General features: G+C 36.8%; 1 protein-coding gene across 2 annotated transcripts in view; it reads right to left on the minus strand.

Moving 5' to 3' along the window:
• The window catches only part of LOC134349241 (voltage-dependent anion-selective channel protein 1), a 31170-nt gene that overhangs the window by 3082 nt on the left and 7135 nt on the right, over positions 1-20953 (minus strand). For both annotated transcript variants that reach the window (XM_063053266.1, XM_063053267.1), the window contains exons 2-8: positions 18897-18981; positions 16802-16851; positions 3546-3698; positions 3412-3464; positions 2667-2894; positions 652-802; positions 413-470 (exon numbers count right to left, since the gene is read on the minus strand). In XM_063053266.1, the coding sequence (XP_062909336.1) occupies positions 413-470; positions 652-802; positions 2667-2894; positions 3412-3464; positions 3546-3698; positions 16802-16851; positions 18897-18963 (760 nt within the window). In that variant the 5' untranslated portion in view covers positions 18964-18981. The remainder of the gene's footprint in view (positions 1-412; positions 471-651; positions 803-2666; positions 2895-3411; positions 3465-3545; positions 3699-16801; positions 16852-18896; positions 18982-20953) is intronic.

The following is a 20953-nucleotide window of genomic DNA, read 5'->3' on the forward strand; positions in this document are numbered from 1 at the left end:
TCATTTGATCAATCAAAAATTTTAAAATTTTGGGGAGATTAGGTGAACAATGAAAAAGGTTTTAAATGGCCACAGGTAATGCCCCAGGGAAGCATCAACTTCATTCTGGTCATTTCATTATACCAGCTGGATAGTTTAGTAACAAAACTGCATCAGTATCACTGACCACAAGTTTGGGTAAACCTGACAAGGACGAATACTTAAGGACACATTAAGCATGTCAATAGAGGTATATTAAAACTTGTTGAATACCCAGTCTATGGTATCCCCTTCGGGAGGGGGAAGCAAAATAAATCCACAATGGAAATCTCAGACAAAAACAAACTATACTTCTATCTCATTGATATTTTGTTACAATACTCAGATTTTATTTGCACAAGACACCATTGATGTAAGACTAAATGTGGCTCACCTGGTTTTAGTATTTGAGAATATCCAAGTCCAATGAGACTTGAATTGTTCACTTTAACCTGATAAAAAAAATTGAAAGAATAAATTCCTTATAAAGCAATTCTCTCAAAAATTACAACTGTTAATGCTGTTTTTATTTTTAATCAGTGTGATACGCACTATGGAACATGTATATTCATGCTTCCTCTTGCCTGCATTATATAATTAACCAATAAAAAAACTAAATAATTATACACTAACCGAGCACGTTGCATCGGCATCAATCTTGTATTTTGCTGCAATTCCAAATCGGGTATTGCTATTCCCTGCTGTCCAAGCGAGATTAACACTAGTTTCAAGATTTTCACTGATTTTCTGATAAATGGAGCCACCAAATTCAGTACCATCATTCCTGTTGTACAGAACAAACATAATTTTGGTGAAGCATCATTCACATGATATTGCAACATTATAACCTAAAGAGACGTATTTTTTTTTACCAAATTAGGCAACACAAAATTGTATATTATAAAATTAAAATGATCTAACCACCATTAATGTCATTTTACTACCAATCATGTTGTCAGCAGCAACTTAATTTGACAGTACTTATATGTGAAGTCAGTGTAGGCTGGCAAAGTATCATGCAGATACCCAATTTCATTGCAAACTGCTATGTTTGGTTGCCAGAGACACAAGGTACTTAATTTTCCTGGGTCGATTTCTTTGAAGCATTAGAGGCTAAGGGGAGACCAATATGGGTTTATAAAATAATAAACTGGCGCAAGTCTACACTGGTAGTGTAGCAGTTAGCCTGACACTCTAACAGCTCGGGGTATTCAGAAGTTCAGAGTTCAATTTCACCACCGTTCTGTACATCTTCCCAGTGGAATGCATGGGTTTCCTCCCACAGTCAAAAGATGAACCAGGTAGGTTAATTCATCATTGTAAAATTTTCCCATGTTTAGTTTAGGGTTAATCAGGGTTCCTGGCATTCTTGGGGAGGCATGGCTCAAAGGCTCTACTCTGCACTGTAATGACAGATAAATTATGAGAGGCATAGATGACAGGGATTCCTTTTCCACACAGCAGAAGTGTCAAAATACTGGAGGACACAGCTATAAGGTGAGAAAGGAAATTGATGTGGTAGGTGCCAGGAATGCACTGCCAGGGGATGATGGTGTAAGCAGCCTGATACGGGCATTTTAAAATGCACATGAGCATACAGGTAAGTGAGGGATACAGATCATGTGATTTACCTGTAATTCAATTTGCCATCATGTTCCTATATTGTACTGTTTTATATCTTACTTTGAGTAGTTTGTTCAAAATATACTTTCTTGATTTGGAACCTCCCTTGAGCAATGTAACACTTCTCCCATTCAATTATGGCTCAAGCCATACTTCAGTACCTCTCTCGTCCAGTATAAATTACATCAGATTATTCAACATTTATTAAACGTTTTGGATCTTTAATTACATAGAAGTTTTTAAAGAGGTTGACTCATCAAAAGACATCAGCTGAAAACACAGCTAAACAGAAAAAGGAACATAAAGTCAATTCCAATCATGTAACAATGTAATCACTGCCTCAAAGTACTGACTGTGTACATTTTTGGTTGCTACACTATGAAAAGACTTGGTAGCATTAGAATTGGTGAAGAAGAGATTCACTAGGACGTAGCTTGAAATTAGAGCTTTTACTTAATAAAAGTAAATATGATAGGTTTATTCTTACTAGAATATAGGAACCTGAGGATTGACCTTCAGGTTCATAAAACTAAGAGGAACGTAGATAGGAGAGATAGTCTTTTTCTGAGGGTTGAGGAGTGAGTCCAAAATTAAAGGGCACAGGTTTAAGGCAAGAGATAGCTGATTTATAGGGGAAATAATGTGGAATTTGTTCCACACATGGTGATTGAAATGTGCATTCTGAAAAGGGGGAGGAATATTTAAGTGTCCAGATATGAAATTGCCAAGGCATTGAAGACTACGCATCTAATATGGGTAAACGAGATTAGCTTAGATAGGTGCAATTAATGGTATCTCATCATGGGCTGAAGGGCGTCTTTCTATGATGTATGACTAAGGGTAACAACTATTCACATCAATTATCCAACAATACCTTTGAATTTAAACATCTGAAACTACATGCATCAGTAGAATTGTATTATGCCTGGAAAGTTATTATCCAAAATGTATTTTCTTCAAAGACAATATACATACCAAAATTTAGACAAACATCTCTACAAAAAAAACAGAAGATGTGCACCTACACATTAGTATGGAGCTGAAAGTCATCTGTCCTGTAACCCACAGCAAAGTTACTCTGGGAGACTCTGGATTTTGCAGTTTCAAAGGTCATTTGATATCCTGCTAACCATCCATCAAAACCAAAGACAAAGGCTCCACGTATAGCTGGGCCAGCAACATCGAAGTCAACATCAATTCCCAAATTGATGTGTTCCCTCTTGTAACCGGTCTTAATTTTCGCACTTTTCTTCCTATTTTAAGAATACAGCAAAAAAAAACTGGAACATCATTGTATTCTAAAACATAGCTTCATTAATCATTCTGACAATCAAAATAAAGGTGTTTTCTGTTCAGATTGTGTTACCAATGGGACAACAATTTTCAATACATAAAATATTCATATCAGCACCTTCAAACTCATGACTCTGCATTACAAAATGACACAATGTGTGACTCATTGACATGATTCCAGCCATTCTGTCTTGTAAAGGTAGGAAAATTATCAGAGGTTACTTGTGTATTGTTGATCTGTAAGTTACATTATATCAATCATACAAACTGAGAAGTTGGTAAGTACCTACAGGACTGCAAAATTCTAAGGTACCTCATATGTGCCAAGATTTTTGTACAGTACTGTATATACTCAAGGTACTGTAGGTTTGGAAATGAAAACTTAAAATTTCAAATGTTTCCAGATTCATAGAAATTATTTTAGGTTGAAAATAATAGTATGTTGATCTTTATATCAACTTATATTTTCAAACTCACCCTGTATTAGGTGCAAATGAAGAGTCAACTCCAATTTTCAGTCCTTTCAGAAGCTAAACAGAAAAAAGTGCAGTTTGTATTTTTACTTGTGAAAGATATGATAAACTTAATATTTGTTCTATGAACTAAATTACCTGATCTTCAACAGTAATTTCAGTTCCCAAAACATTATCTGTGTTCCATTTTTCTGTGAATGTCAGTCCATAATCCACCCATTTGTATTTTGTTTCCAGACTGCCAGCAACTTTGGAAGTATCCATGTTGGCAGAGCCTGCACTTGTGAATTCCTACAATCAGAAACAAGTTATTCAGCGTGCAAGAAAACTGCATTCATTCAATTCCTAATGTATCAAAACTATTAGCATTTTTGATTAAATCTTAATGATATGTGAGCTTAGGCAATGACTGACTGTAGTCTTTTCATTACAGTGAAGTACTGTCTGAAGTTCATCCCATAAAAGCAGCCAAACTCTTTTTGGACAGCAATACAAAAAGGCTCATTTTAACTTACCCAACTTTGATAGCCAAAGGCAATTGCAGTGCCCAATCTGCAACCCAAGGCGTTATTTACAGAACTTACAAAGCAAACTTTACATCTTTATCTTGAAACCTCAGCATAGCATGAAAAGTTAACACCAAACTGTGGTCCATGTGATTCATTGAGTATATCCAAAAGGAGGCTCAAACACTTCTCAAGTGCACACACAACATACGGGTGGCTAGCACCTATCAAGTCTCAGCATGGCATTGATACCATGCATTTCTTCTATTTTGCTCTATGATTCTATTTATGAACCATTTCCATATGTCATTTGATCATTTCCAAAAAACATCTTTGATATTTAAGTTTGCACTTAAAAGGATGGCAGGGTGAAAATACATCTCTACCAAAGGAAGTGTAAGGGGCTCCCTCTCTCCGCTAGCCTGCAGGTCACCCTTGGGTAAGGTGTAGAACCTGCATGGTTCTCCCGATCAGGGTCACGTGAAGCCATGGCAATAAGTGGTGGATGGTTGTATGAACAGCTGCTGCACATCACAAGTCCTGGTTATATGACCACTGAAGCCTGGCAGTCAATCTCTGTAGAGTATCGATAATGGATGAAGTTACCCATCTTGTAAAGACACTACCTAGAAGATGGCAAAGGCAAACCACTTCTGAAGAAAAATTTGCCAAGAGCAATCATGGTCATGGAAAGAGACAAGAATAAGAACAAAAGCGTGAAGCGGACCTTCCCTAAAGGCAATGAAGACAGATGGAAGATCATCATCACCCACGTTATACGACACGGTACATAACGGTAATATACTCATGTAATTTTATTCATCTGATTGCGACAATTCAAAAATAAAATCAGAAAATGATTGAGCAGAGTTAGCATGAATTCACGAAGGGAAAGCATTTGATTATTACATTATAATTATTTGATGATGATAAGAGTATTTGTGAAGAAACAAGAACCTGAAATATTTTCACAAGAATTTCAATAAAGTCCACTCAAGAAGTTGCAGACAAAATTAGAATATATGGAAGTTTATATAGCAGAATGATTGAGAGTTGATCATCTTTTTTCTGGATGTGTATATTTCTGGCTAGGCCAGCATAATTGGTCATGAGAAGATGATGCTGAAATACCTTTTTAACCACTGCTCTTATGTTCTTGGTAATAAAGGTTATGAATTTGGCAGAAGCTGTTAAGAGTTGGCTAGCGATGCATTTTATAAATTGTACAATGCTGTAATGGACTGACTATACAGCGAATGTCATTAATGGAATGCCAATTAAGCATACTGCTTTGTCATGATTGATTGAACTTCTAGTGGTACTTCTCCAGGCAAGTGGAAAGCACTTCACCATGCTCCCATAAATGGTGGAAAGTCTTTGGGGCACCAAGACAAAAATTACTCAAGGCAGGACTCCAGTCTCTGAAGCCATTGTATTTTTTTTGCTGGACTAGTTGAGTTTCTGGTCAATGATAATCTCTCAATAAGTTGATAATGAGGAACCATAGCAAAAGTAATGTCACTGAATATCATAAATTAATGGTCCACTTCTTTCACACTGAAGCTGGTCATTGCTTGGGACATTGCTTTGTGACATGAATATTATTTGCATAAGCATAAATGTTGTCTAGGAGTTGCCAAATGCAGGCACTAACTATTTTATTCAGAGTTGCAGCATATGAAATTGAACATTATGTAAATACCAGTAAAAAACCTTGTAGGCAGGTCACTATGAGCAAGCTGAAAACATTGCTCTGAGCAATCGTAGTGATTCTGGGAAGATTACCACAAATATCTTCCTTTCTGCAATATACAACCTTAATATACAGGATATTTACCCCTTGTTGTCCATTTAACACTGCTTTACCAGAATTAACTGTGGTCATACTCAGTCAAATCCTGCCTTGGTGTCAAGGACAGTTTCTCCCATGGTCCAAGGCTATAGATATGGTCTTGAGTTCAGTGGTCATGGAAGAGCAGAGTACAACACCAGACAGGTAATTCAGCTCACAATCTTGTGCCCAGCTTGATGCCGATTTCTACTAAATGTTGTCCCCCAGATCCCTTCATATTCATACGTCTAACTAAAATCCTCTTAAATTCCAAGCTGCCTGATTCCACGAGTATCCCAGATAACCAATTCCAGGCACCTATCATCTGTATTTTTTAAAAGAACTTTCCTCTCACATCACCTTTAAATTTTTCCCCGTCTAACTAGAAAAGTAGGTCACCTGGCGTTTGATATTTCTGCTCTGCAGAACAGATTCTGACTGTCCACCCTATCTATGCCCCTCGATTTTAGAAATCTCTCAGGTCTCCATTCAGCCTGTGACATTCTCAGCAGATTGATTTATATTTGCCCAACCTTTCCTTATAGCTCATACCCTTTAACCAGGCAGCATCCCAGCAAACTATGTCTGCACCTGTCCCACAATCTCCACATCCGTCCTATAACAGGATGACCTGAACTGTACACATTACTCCAAGTGTGGTCTGACAAAAGTTTTATACAGCAGCAGCATAGCTTCCATCTCTTCTACTCAACACTCCACCAATTAAAGCAAACATTCCTGAAGCCTTCTTACTACCTTATCTACTTACACTGCCACTTTCAGTGAACTATGAACCTGGACCCCGAGATCCCACTGAACAATGTTGTTAGGGGGCCTACCATTAACTATATACTTTTTCCTTGCATTTGACCTCTCAAAAGTGCAACATCTCACACTTGCCTGATTAAATTCCATCCGCCTCTTCTCTGTCCATATCTGCAACTGATCAATATCCTGCTGTATCCTTTTTATAATCCTGTAACTGTCTATATCTTCTCCAATCCAGGTGATATTTGTAAAGTTGCTAAACCACATGTCTACATTTTCATCCAAATTATTGATATATATCACAAATGACAGAGGTCCTAGTTCCAATCGTTGCAGAACACAGTCAGCCATGATCACTGTGAATGGCGGTGCTGGCTCGAAGGGCCAAATGGCCTACTCCTGCACCTATTGTCTAACACCAGTGGTCACAGATCTACAGCCACGATACAGCCTTCCACCCCTGTTCTATCTTCTAATCAAACCATAAATCCTATCCCTCACTTTCCTCTCCAATACCATCTCTAACACTGATGTGAGGCTAACTAGCCTATAATTACCTGGATTTTCCTATTTCCCTTTTTGAACAAAGGCACAACATTAGCACTCTCTAGTCCCCCAGGGCCTACCTGTTACTAGTAAGGCCACAGAAGATCCTTGTTGAAGCTGCAGCAATCTCATTTGCTTCTTTCAGCATTCTGAGATATAAGCCTTCAGGCCCTGGGGACATTTACCTTAATGTTTTTCAGAAGCCCCAGTGCTAACTCCTCAATATCAAAACGTCCGAGCACATCAGCATACTCCACTCTCCCTTCACTATCCTCCAAATCCTTCTCAGTAAATACCAATGCAAAGTACTCGCTTGAGTAGCACTTCAGCCACTCGCTCTGACTCCAATCACAAATTCCCTCCTTTAACCTTCAGTGCACCTACTCTTTCCCTAGTTAACCTCTCTTTCCTTAAGCATAAAATGCCCTGGGATTATCCTTGGCCCTGTTCACCAAAGACATTCCATGACTTCTTCTGGCCTTCCTAATTGCCTGCTTGACAGATTTCCTGCTATCATTCCACAAGTCTGACTTTACCTTATCTTCCTAAAGCTTATATACAGTACTTAGCAAAAGTCTTAAGCACATAGAAAAAGTTATGCAAAGGATGGATGCTTCAAAAATAATGAAAACTTTCTACAAAGAGTAGTAAACAGTAAAAAAATAAAGCAACGCATATTTGGTGTTACTACCCTTTGCCTTTAAAACTGTATCAATTCTCTTAGGTACACTATCACACAGATTTATAAGAAAATCAGCCGGTAGGTTGTTCCAAGCATCTTGGAGAACTTGCCACAGTTCTTCGGCAGACCTTCACTGTCGCAGCTTCTGTCTCTCCAGTTTCAATGATGATCCCAGACAGTTTCAATGATGTTGAGATCAGGGCTCTGTGAGGCCATTCCATCTGTTGCAGAACTTTATTGTTCTTTTCACTGAAGAAAGTTCTTTATGACCATGGCCATGTGTTTAGGGTCATTGTTCTGATGCAGAATAAAGATGCCTCCCTGACAGTACATGATGGACAAGAACCTGTTTGTACTTCACAACATTAAAGATTCAGCTAACGCTGACCAGATTACCAACCCCGCTTGCAGAAATGCAGCCCCAAACCTGCAGGGAACCTCCGCCATGCTTCACTGTTGGCTGCAGACACTAATCTAAGTAGTACACTCTTCTACGGACAAAATGCATCTTGCTTGAGCCAAAAATTTAAAAATTTGACTTGGCTGTCTAGAGCACTTGCTGCCATTGTTTAGTACCCCAGTCCTTGTGTTTTCTGTACATTGGTTAATCTCTTGCCTTTGTTTCCACTTTGGAGGATTAGCTTTTTGGCAGCAACTCTTCTTTTCAATATTTTTATTGGTTTCTACATAGAAGAATACAGAGTACAAGAAAGTGTATATAAAAGGTCAAAAAAAAATCTAAAAAACCTACCAATTACATTATATCTATTCATAATAACAATCTCATTACCCCGTATTCATGTAAGTTAGTCAATAGTTATACTGAAACATACTAACTTATTACAAAAAAAGTCTAACCCCTACCAAGACCAAAGCTGTTTATTAAGGAGAAAAAAGGTAAAATACCTTCTCATATAATAAAAAATAAATAATAGCCAACATCTGAATTTAAACAACGAATTGAGGATTTTGAAAGTTTTGAAAATAATTCAGAAAGGGTCCCCAACAATGTTTCAAAGTCCTGACAAGATTCATAAATTGAACAACGAATCTTCTCTAAATCTAAGCATGACATAACGTTGCAGAACCATTGAGCATGAGTAGGAGGAGAAACATCTTTCCATTAAAACAAAAGTGCACTTCTAGCTATAAGAGAGCTAAAGGCCAAAATATGTAAATCAGATGTCTTCAGCTTGATATCTTGTCCTGCAACAATACCGAATAGGGCCGTCAGAGGATTAAGCTTTAAATTGACTTTCAAAACGTAAAAGTTTGAAAAACTTCCTTCCAATATTTTTCAAGACACGGACTCGTCCAAAACATATGAATTAATGAAGCTTCTCCACTATTACATCTGTCACAGTAGGGAGATATATCTGAATAAAAACGAAATAGCTTATCTTTAGTCATATGGACTCTACGTACCACCTTAAATTGTATGAGGGAATGGCGAGCACATAGCGATGAAGTATTAACCAGTTTAAAAATTTCATTCCAAGTTTCCTCAGATATTGATGTCTGAAAATCTTGTTCCCAGAGATTCTTAATTTTGTCTAAAGGAACATTCCTCGTCTCCAGTAACGTACCATAAATATTAGATATTGAACCATGATGAAAAGGTGTCAATTTAAAAATTACGTCTAGTAAGTTCTTATCTGAGCTTATAGGAAATGTGCATAATTGAGATCTTAGAAAGTCTCTGATTTGCAGATATCTAAAAAAGTGAGTTTTGGGTAAGCTATACTTAGCTGACAATTCCCTCAAATGAAAAAAGATTTCCTCCAACAAGCAGATCCCAAAAGCATTTAATACCCAATATGTCCCCTTCTTTAAAACTAAATCAGTCGTGGAGGGTTTAAAAAAAATTGGATTAAATGGGACTAAAAAGGGAAAATCTCAATAAACCAAAATGTTTTCTAAATTGTATCCAGATCCTCAGAGTATGTTTAACTGTTAAAATATCAGTTAGTTTACTTACAAATAAAGGAAGTGAGGATCCAAGAAGAGAAATAATAGAAAATTTTTTAACAGAATTAGCTTCTAAAGAAACCCATACCGGACAGACTAAACAATTAATATAATATAGCCAAAATGTAAGATATCATATATTAACTGCCCAGTAATAAAACCTAAAATGAGGTAAGGCTAAACCTCCAGACTTTTTAGGTTTTTGAAGATGAACTTCATTTAAATGAGGATGTTTATTTTTCCATATATAGGAGGATAAAATAGATTCAAGAGAGTCAAAAAAGGATTTAGGAATAAAAACAGGCAAAACCTGAAAAAGATATATAAATTTAGGTAGAATATTCATTTTAATAGAATTAATTTGTCCAATCAATGATATTGAAAGAGGTGACCAATTTAACGATTTTTTTTTACATGGTTCAATGAAGTAAGAAAATTTTCTTTAAACAGGTGTTTGTAATTCTTAGTGACTGTTACACCCAAATAAGTAAATTGATTCCTTACAACTTTAAAAGGGAGATTAGTATTAACTGATACCAAATTATTTAACGGAAATAATTCACGCTTATGTAGGTTCAATTTATATCCTGAAAGCTGACTAAAACGGGAGAGTAAAGGAAGTACGCAAAGCAACGAGGTCCCTAATATTAGAGATAAAAAGCAATATATTATCAGCGTAAAGTGAGATTTTGTGGGTGATACCTCTCCTTAAAATACCACAAATATCATTAGATTCTTGAAAAGCAATGGAAAGGGGTTCTAAAGCTCGATCAAAAAGCAAAGGACTCAACGGACAGCCTTGTCTAGTTCCACAGTGAAGTTTAAATGGTTTGGAATTTTGAAAATTAGTAAGAACCTGAGCAGGAGATAAATAAAGTAATTTAATCCATTGAATAAAATCTGGTCCAAAGATAAATTTTTCTAAGGTTTTAAATAAATAATTCCATTCAACCTGATCGAAGGCCTTCTCAGCATCTAAGGATATCACACATTCCGATATCTCCTGAGAAGCAGAGTAAATAACATTTAATACACGGCGTATATTAAAATGGGAATGGGAATAAATCCAGTCTGATCATCAGAAATAATAGAAGCTAAAATATTTTCAATCCTACGAGCCAGAACTTTAGAATTTTATATCAACATTGAGTAATGAAATTGGCCTATATGAAAAGCATTCAGCTGGGTCCTTGTTCTTTTTTAGGATAAGCGAAATAGAAGCTTCATAAAAAAATTGAGGCAAACTACCCAATTTGAAAGAATCCAAAAAAACTAAGTGTAACTGCGGTATAATTAATCAAGAAAAAGCCTTATAAAATTCTCCAGAAAATCCATCTGGACCCGGAGACTTCCCTGAGTGTAATGAACGTATAGCCTCAGCGATTTCCTCATAAGAAATGGGTTGATCCATCTGTTTGCAATTATCTGCAGAAAGTGCAGGGATATTTAATTGATCTAGAAAATTATTCATTACAGTATTATCTTTAGGGGAATCAGAACGAAAAGTTTAGAATAGAATTCTCTAAAGGTATCATTTATTTCGGAGTAATCAGTTGTCGTATCACCCTTAGTTTTGCAAATTTCTTTAATCTGTCATTTAACTACAGAAGTTTTGAATTGGTTGGCCAATACTTTGCCTGATTTATCTCCGTGAATGAAAAATTGAGTTTTATCTTTAAGAAGTTGAGTTTCAATTGGATATGTTAACAGAAGATCATATTTAGTTTTAACTTCAACACGTCTTTTATATAAAACAGGATCTGGAGCTATAGCATATTTTTGAGCTAATTGTTTCAATTGATTGGCTAATTCAGTTCTTTCTTTATTAGCTTTATTCTTAACACTTGCAGTAAAAGAAATAATTTGTCCTCTAATATAGGCCTTGAAAGTATCCCATACAATAAGATTAGAAGTCTCTTCCTTTTTATTCTCTTCAAAAAACAAAATAATATGCTTCTCTAGAAATTTTAAAAATTCCTTATCAGATAACAAAGTTGTATTAAAACGCCAAAATCTGTTGGTTTGAGGAAGACCAGGGAGTTTTAAAGATAGAAATATCAGTGCATGATCTGAAACAGCAATCTCTTTATATTCACAGGAGTGAACTGATGAAATCATTTGACTATCAATAAAAAAAATAGTCAACCCTGGAATATGTATGATGAACATGGGAAAAAAACGAATACTCCCTATCTAAAGGACATAAAAAATGCTAAACAGCAACAATACCACACTTCAATAAAAAGGATTGAATAAACAGCTGATTTATTAAGAGACGCTGGTTTAGAAGATGATTGATCCAAAATTGGTTCAAGCCAACAGTTAAAATCTCCTCCCATCACCAAAGAAAGAAGATTCAGATCTGGTAAAAACGAAAAAACAACGCTCAAAGAATCCTAGATCATCTACATTTGGGCCATACACATTGGCAAATACTATTAATTTATTATCTAGTTTTCCTGAAACTATAACAAAACATCCATTAGTATCAGACACTACTTTATGTTGGACAAAGGGAAGTGTATTACCTTTAAGAATTGAAACTCCTCTAGATTTGCCCTGAAAAGAGTGAAAACAAACTCCATTCCAACGGCTAAAAAAACGTAGATTATCACATTTGCGTATGTGAGTTTCTTGTAAGAAAATAATAGGGACCTTAAATTTCCTAATATAAGCAAAAATCTTATTACGTTTGACAGGGTGATTTAACCCTTTCATGTTAAAACTAAGTAAATTAATAGCTTGGTCCATATTTAGTATTATTTAAAGGAAGGGTTAAAATGTAATTTAAAAACCAAGCCATAAACCTTGAGAAATGGTAACCAACAAGCTGGCTAAAAATTCGAAAACAGCTTCTGAAAAAAAAACTATACCCCGCCCACCTCCCAAAGAAAGAAAACCGGCCAATAGCAAGTTGGCATCTACAACTACGGACAAACCCCCAAAAAAACCTGGTGATCACTCCAATTAGTTTCAAGGTTATTTATATTCCAACCTAGACTAAATAATATCCAAACAAGAGATTCAATTCTTGTATATCAAATATACAGTATTAAAAAATACGAAAATAATTAGTTACAAAGGTTTACCAAAAGTAAAAGATACAATTATTCATACAGAAAGACATTAAACATTAATCTTATATCTTCATGGAAAAACAGACTAAGCAGTTAGCCTTCAAATTTAAAAAATCTTTGTGCTTCAGCATTCAAACGAAACCATTTGAAGGATCCATCTTTAATGAGATTCTCAGTCAAACTGGGTAGCCAAGCGACAGGTTAAAACCCTTGTTAAAAAAATTACAACAAAGCTTGTTGAAACTTAGCACGTTCCTGCATAACCTCAAGTGAATAATCTTCGAGAATCTTAATATTCCACCCTATAACCTATCATGCCCCTTTGACGGGATTTGTGAATTAAAGATTTCTCATTTAATCTTGTGTCTTCATGTAAGGAGAAACTAAACAGCTGGCGTTTGGATTTTAAAAACTTTTGTGCTTCAACAGTCGAGCGGAACCATTCCGAAGATCCATCTGTAAGTGTGATTTTAAGTCGGGCTGGGTAGCGAAGGGAAGGCTTGAAACCCTTACTAAAAAGCTCAGACATAACGTCTTTGAACTTAACATGTTCCTGCATAACCTCAGGTGAATAATCTTCGACAATTCTAATCTTGTGACCATTATAATCAATCATGCCTCTTCGACGAGATTCGTGAATTAAGAGTTCCTTTGTTTTAAATTCCTGAAAGCAGATTATTACTGATCTTGGTCTCTAACCCTTAGGAGGTCTAAACACAGGAGATCTGTGAACTCGATCGATCACAGGCACAGACATCAAAATCTCCGGAAATAACTCTTGCAAAAAGTTTGCAAAAAACTCCATACAATGATTACCTTCGATTAATTCTTTGAGACCCAGAACCCATAGGTTGTTTCTTCTACTCTATTGTCTAGGTTGATAATCTTCTTAACTTTTCCTTGAACTTCGATTGCTTTTCACAAAGTTTCTGCAATTCATCCACTTCCGTTTCCAGAGATGACAAAATTTCTTCGTTTTTTTTTATACGTTTATCGTGCTCATTAAAAGTTTGTTGAATAGAATCCAATTTACCATCTATTTGTTTAAATTCAGAGCTGAATTGTTGAAACTTCTCAGAGGCTTCTCGTGTATGACTTTGCAGCAAATCCATAATAGAATCCAAAGAAGCAGAGGAATCATCCTTTTTAGTAACTCTGTCCCTCCTTCTATCCATAATGAAAGAATATCACACTTAAAAAAGCTTCCAGACAGGTTGGAAATAGTAAGATAATTAGAGTTGGAGCAATGGCAGATTGCTGTTACTCCATCAGCCACCACCAGGAAATCCTTGGCAGCAATTCTTCCATGAAGACCACTTCTGACAAGACTTCTCCAGATTATAGCGGGGTGTATTTGGGTTCTGGTGGCTTTTGAGAGTTCACAGCTGACAACAGTGCTGGACTTCTTCCAATTTAGAAGGTGCAGAAGAAACTGCTGCACTCAGTTTCCGTGGCCAAGCTCTGCATTTCTGGTCCTCAACTATGTCCGTTTCTTTGTGCTTCTTCAAAAGAGCTTGGACAGCACATATTGAAACTCCTTCTGCTGCAAAACTTCTGCTTGGGAGAAACCTGGCTGATGCAGGATGACCATCTTGTGTCTTGTTGCTATGCTCACTCTTTCCCTGGTGTAAGATTTGATGATATGAAGGCTAAAATGTCATATCTGCCACATCCTCGCCTTTTAGTTTGGTTGTCCTTTACCCAGTTTGATTCCATTTCTGTTTCAGTCAATCAGTTTAGTTCATTCAACTCATTATGTCACTGCTCATTAGCACCTGTTTGTTATCTTTGTATAAACATGCACTGGGCTATATACCTACAAAGTAATCAAGTTTTTATTTAACAAAATAAAGAATTCTCTGTAGCATTTAATTTTTTGGAAAATGAAGGTTTAGAAATCTAAAATTTGCTCTTTTCTACTGACATACTAAGGCAGAAGACAAAAAGTAAACACCTAACACATTAAAAATATTAAAAATTTAGAGTGCTTAAGACTTTTACACAGTACTGCATGCTTCTTTTTTCTTCCCGACTAAATTTAGAACCTCTCATCCAAGTTTTCCTTACCCTACCATTCTAGTCCTTACTCTTACCAAAATATGCTGATCCTGAACTCTGATCAGCTACTCTTTAAACAACTCCCACGTCAGACTTAGACTTGTCTGACAACAGCTGCTTCTGTGGTAATTTGCCCTCCTCCAGTTTAGTACATTCTAATTCTCTTACTTATAACCACCTTAAAACAATGAGCTGAGGTCACTACTCCCAAAGTGTTCACTCTCTATCAGGTCTGTAACTTGGCTCATTTCCCAGAAGTAGGTCCAATATGTTCTCTCCTTTAGTTGAACACTTCCTCTTTTTCAAGAATCCTTCATGAATTCACTGAAGAAAACCTGCCTTATCTGAGCATCTCATATTAAGGAAGTTTCAATCAATAAGGGTGAAGTTAAAGTTCCCCATTATGGCAACACTGTTGTTTCCATATCTTTGCATAAATGCCTGCATATGTACATCCCCACCTCTCAGTAGCCATTCCAAGGCCTATAGTATAATCCCATAATTGCCATTACCCTATTTATCATCTCCCCCCAAATAGTCTCTGTAGATGAGCCCTCAAATATGCCCTCTGAATACTGTTGTGACATTCTCCCTTATCAGTAGTTCAACCCCTCCTCGTCTTACCTCCCTCACCGTCACGTCTAAAACAACAAAATCTAGGAACGTTAAGCAGTTAGTTTTGTTCCTCCCATATCCATTTCTCTGGTTCAGCAACAATATCACGTACTGATCCAGGTTCCAAGTTCATCTGCCTTACCCACTCCTAGCGTTGTAATATATACATTTTGGCCCATCTGACCCACCACATTATATTAGCCTGTCCTTTCTATTGTATCTGATATATCATCTTTTTTATGTACAACCCTACTACCTGTTGCCCGCTACAAAAGCTCCCATCCTCAGCCACACTAGTTTAAACTCATTGTCATTTTTGCCATTATTGTCACAGAGAGATGCATCTGTAATAGATGTGGTGGCAAGGACAAGGTAGAATTAGACTGTTCAATCATTACTTACAGCGGACCCAGGATCTGGCCAACCCAGTTGGTGGTGGTGAACAAATGAGGATGGACATTAGAGGTGCCTTACTTGAGTACATTGTGTGTTACATTCAGAGTACTGATCTATCATCTGAGAGAGGACGGAAGAATTTTCCATGTCTACTTCTATCCAGATGCCAAGAACTTTCAGAGGGACTATCTAGGATGCTTTCAATTAAAATGTCACCTCTCACAACTATGTCCTTCCACTGGGTTAAAGATGCACACAGATATTGTAATAGGGTCTGGCAATGTTGTCACTAAAGTTCCATGTGAAAACAATGAATACAGGCTGTTCTTCATCAGTTCATGTGGGAAATCTCCCAATTTAGAAACCAATCCACAGATGCTTACAAGCAGTACTTTATCAGGTCAAATGCACAGACAGCAACTTTGCCATATCCGAAACCAGTGATCCATTCACTTTTAAACTTTTAAACTGAAGCAAGTATCGCTGTGGGTCTGCACATTAAGTCTAGTGTAACGAAGAATGATAGATTGAATTAGATACAAGTTTAATAGCAGTCACGGTCATCATTAATAAAAGCAGTATATTTTTTAAAAATTCCAGATTATGAACTAAATTTAGCATGAATGTCGATGTATATCTCAATATCTGGCATTGTAGTAAAGGGAAATTGCTGTCATATGGAAAGAAAGGCAACATCTGTCTCTATCTCCAATAATCCTTCTATTTCCTAAACAAAATAATTAAAGGTGGATGACTCAGAAACAGTGGAAAATACTGTTCACTCTCCTCTGTGGCCAACATCATGCCTAAGTGCCTTATGCAAGTGAAAAAATGCACTGTTCCAAACAGATCTCGTACTACAATCTACATATACAACTGAAATGTTAAAGGACATCAACATAGCATTAGGAAGCAACTCCAGTAACCCTTCTTATATCAGCACTTACCAGTCCATTTTCCGATTTTGTTTTTAAGTCCAGCTTTACTAAACCAAAACCTACCAAAAGATCAAAGTTAGGTTTAAAATGCAGTCTGATGTATAATTTTACTTAATTTAATCACCAACATAAATACATTTATTGAATGCAAAGGCATATATAATTAATTTAATCACATGAACATTAACTAAAAACTCAAACTTGCAACATCAGTACAAAATATATACAGGATTCTCCCTTCCCCCTTCCCAAGCACAATGTTTAAAGAAATTTAACTTCACTGCAAAAATCCATTTATCACATTAATTGACCTTCTGACCAATCCTTTCCTTGTCAAAAAAATCTGAAAAATGCTACCAAGCTAATAAAAATGGTGTCTGGCTATGCTGCTAAAAATTCAGCAATGATAAATAGTAAACACCTATTTTCCACTATAACAAAACAACAAGACATAGGAGCAGAATTAGGCCATTCAGCCCATCGAGTCTGCTTCACCATTCCATCATGGCTAATTTATTATCCCTCTCAACCCCATTCTCCTGCCTTCTCCCCATAACTTTTGACACGCCAACTGATCAAGAACCTATCAATATCCACCTTAAATATACCCAGTGACTTGGTCTGTACAGTCCATCTGTGGCAATGAATTCCAGAGATTCACCACTCTCTGGCTAAAGAAATTTTTCTTCATGTTTCTTCTAAATGATGTCCCTCAATTCTGAGGCTATGCCCTCTGATCCTGGACTCTCCCATTATAAGAAACATCCTTCCACATCCACTTTATTCGATAGGTTGCAATGAGATTCCCCCCGCCCCCAACAGCTTTTCTAAACTCCAGCGAGTACAGGCCTAAGCTATCAAATGCTATGTGAACTCTTTCAATTCTGGGATTATTCTTGTGAACTCTCCTGAGCCCTCACCAATGCCAGCACATCTTTTCTTAGATAAAGGGCCCTAAACTGCTCTCAGTACTCCATGCGGTCTGACCAATGCCTTATAAAGCCTCCGTATTACATCCTTACTTTTGTATTCTGGTCCTCTCAGAATGAATGCTAACAGTGGATTTGCGTTCCTTACCACCGACTCAAACTGCAAATTCACCTTTAGGGAACTCTGTACAAGGACTGCCAAGTCCCTCTGCACCTCTGTTTTTTTCAGTTTTCTGCCCATTTAGAAAATCTGACTTTATTCCTTGTGTCAAAATGTATGACCACACACTCCCTACATCATATTCCATCTACCACTTCTTTACCCATTGCCCCAATCCAAGTTCTTCTGCATTCACCCTACATCCCCAACACTACCCGCCCCTCCACTTATCCGCGTATCTCTCTCACACTCACTCACACACACCCCACCCAACTTGGCCACAAAGCCAGCAAATTCTTTGTGCAAATCATTGACATTCAGTGTGAAAAGAAGTGTTTCAACACCAGCTCCTGTACCACACCACTAGTCATGGGCAGCCAACCAGAAAAGTGCCCTTTATTCACATTTTTGGCTCCTGCAAGCCAGCCAATCTTCAATCCGTCCTAGCATCTTCCCTGTGATACCATGGGTGGGCTCTATTTGATAAGCAGCCTCATGTGCTGCACCTTATCAAAGACCTTCTAAAAATCCAAATAATCGTGCCTATTATTTCCTCAAAAAATTCCAACAGATTTATTGAGATACAGTTCAGAACTGGCCCTTCGAGCCACACCACCCAGCAACCCCTGATTTAAGTCCGATCATGGGACAATTTACAATGACCAATTAACCTACCAATTGGTACATCTTTGGAGTGTGGGAGGAAACCAAAGCACCCTGAGGAAACCCACACAGTCACGGGGAGAACGTACGAACTTCTTTCAGGCAGCAATGGGAATTGAACCCGGATGTCCTGTACTGTAATGTGCTGTACTAACCACTACCATGCCACCCAATTTGTCAGGCAAGATTTCCCCTTTAGAAAACTCTGCTGACTTTGGCCCATTTTATCATTTGCCTCCAAGTACCCCAAAACCTCATCCTTAATAATAGCCTCCATCTTTCCACGTATCCACAATAGTTCACAGTGGCAGTTTCTAGTTTCTGACAAAAACTGCAATATTGAATTTCTTACCATATCCTTTGGTGAAAACATCTCTGGCTGCTTTCCCAAGATCAGCATAAGCTGGTGGAACTGCCATTTTATCTGGAGGAACACTCTGGAAAAGAAGCAATGCTCAACTTAGTTACAACTGTTTTATGTCCATTTCTCTGACCAGAATTTCAAATTGCTGTTAACTTACAAACAACCGTCATTTACAATTAGTCATCAATCTCAGTTGAGCAATTTTCTTCATCATTAAACCATCGCCTCAGCTACCTAATCTCAGAATAAATAAACACATAACTTTAACCATTAAAAAATGGTAACCCTAAGACTTCAGTCAATGTTTTAAACAGCATGTATTTTTATTTGTAAGATGACCAAGTATCCTGTGAGTGTTTCCATGGTTGACTAGCAGATGTATTATAAATTTTAATAACATTTGTAAATAGTAACAATCATGCCATATTACCATGATTACTGTTTATGTTTCTTTTTCTTTTTCCAATATTTTTATTAAATTTCATACACACAAATACAGAATTCATAAGGATACTTATTATAAATCAAAATAAGGTAGCACAAAATACACTATATATAAATCACACTGATACAATCATGGTATCCCATATTCATGATCAATCAAATAAAATAAATTGAATTGAATTATGAAATACAATAATATGGTTAATTATATTATTAAAAAATCTACACCCACTACCAAGACAAAGCTGGTTGGTTTAAAAAAAAGGAAAAAAAAGAATACTTTACCATATAGTGTTTTATAACAATAGCCCAGATGTATATTTTAATAACAATAACAATTCAAAGATTTTCCAAATAGTTCAGAAAGGGTCCCCATAGATGTTTATGTTTAATGTAAATAATAAATCACATTACTGATTTATTTTATCCATTTTCACCAAAGATTTTGCAGTCTGACCACTGAAAAACCACAAGAATATTGCCAGGTGCCATTAAGCTCAGAACTCTTGCCAATAATTCAAAGTGAATATTTGATGAAACAGTTTTTACTGGACAAGTTGGGCTACACTGCAAGGACTTAAGAAATAAAATGGAAACTAAAGAATCAATAACTAAAGAAAGGGCTTAAATCTCATGGGGTTATTCTTTTGTATTATAAAACATAGGCAGTTCAAGGGCATATGCTGCAATTCTGAAAAGCTACAATGTAGTGCAATCATTCTATAGAAAAGAATAAAAAAGTGAGTTGTCCTTAACTGAGTTAGAGTGGGAGATTAAGTTGCTGTTCTCTACTCTGCTTTGGAACACCTGGACAACAGTAAACTTAAGTCAGTCCTTCATTAGTTCTTAACCCTTTATTCGTTTCTATAGATGTTGTCTGATCTTCTGAGTTTCTCAAGCATTTTGAGTGTTTCTCTGGATTTCCAGCATTTGTAGAATCTCGTGTTTATGTTGTTGGTAGAATCTCAGGTGGCAACAAGATGATGTAGAGTTATGTAGATTGGTTGACAGTACTTTCACAGTAACCTCAACTTCATCTTGATGAAGGAATTGACTGCGGACTTTAGGAAGAAGTCGGGAGAACATACAATACTCCTCATTGAGGGTCAGCAGTGGAAAAGGTGAGAAGCTTCAAATTCCTGGGTATCAACATCTCAAAGGATCTATCTGGGCCCCAATACATTGATGCGATCGGGAAGAGAGCTCACAGAAATTCTACCTTGAGGAGATTTGCTAAGTCACCAAAGACATTTGTAAATTAATCTGATATGAAGTCTCAAAGGCACAAGATCACAAGAGGCTGCAGAGGATCATAGACACAGCCAGCTCCATCACAGGCACAACCATTCCCACCATTGAAGATATCAGCACAAGGCAGTGGTGCAAGGCTGCAGCACCCATCACAAAAGACCGCACTAATTGGAACGTGCCCTCTTCTCATTACTACCATTGTGGAAGTACAGGAGCCCGAAGACTCACTGTCAATGATTCAGAGATAGCTTCCTCACCTCCACCATCTGATTTATGAACAGTCCTCGAATCCAAGAACACTACATTCACAATTTATATTGTAATTTAATGTATTTGTACTGTACTGCAGC

Source organism: Mobula hypostoma, chromosome 7, assembly GCF_963921235.1.
Source record: "Mobula hypostoma chromosome 7, sMobHyp1.1, whole genome shotgun sequence".
NCBI lineage: Eukaryota > Metazoa > Chordata > Chondrichthyes > Myliobatiformes > Myliobatidae > Mobula > Mobula hypostoma.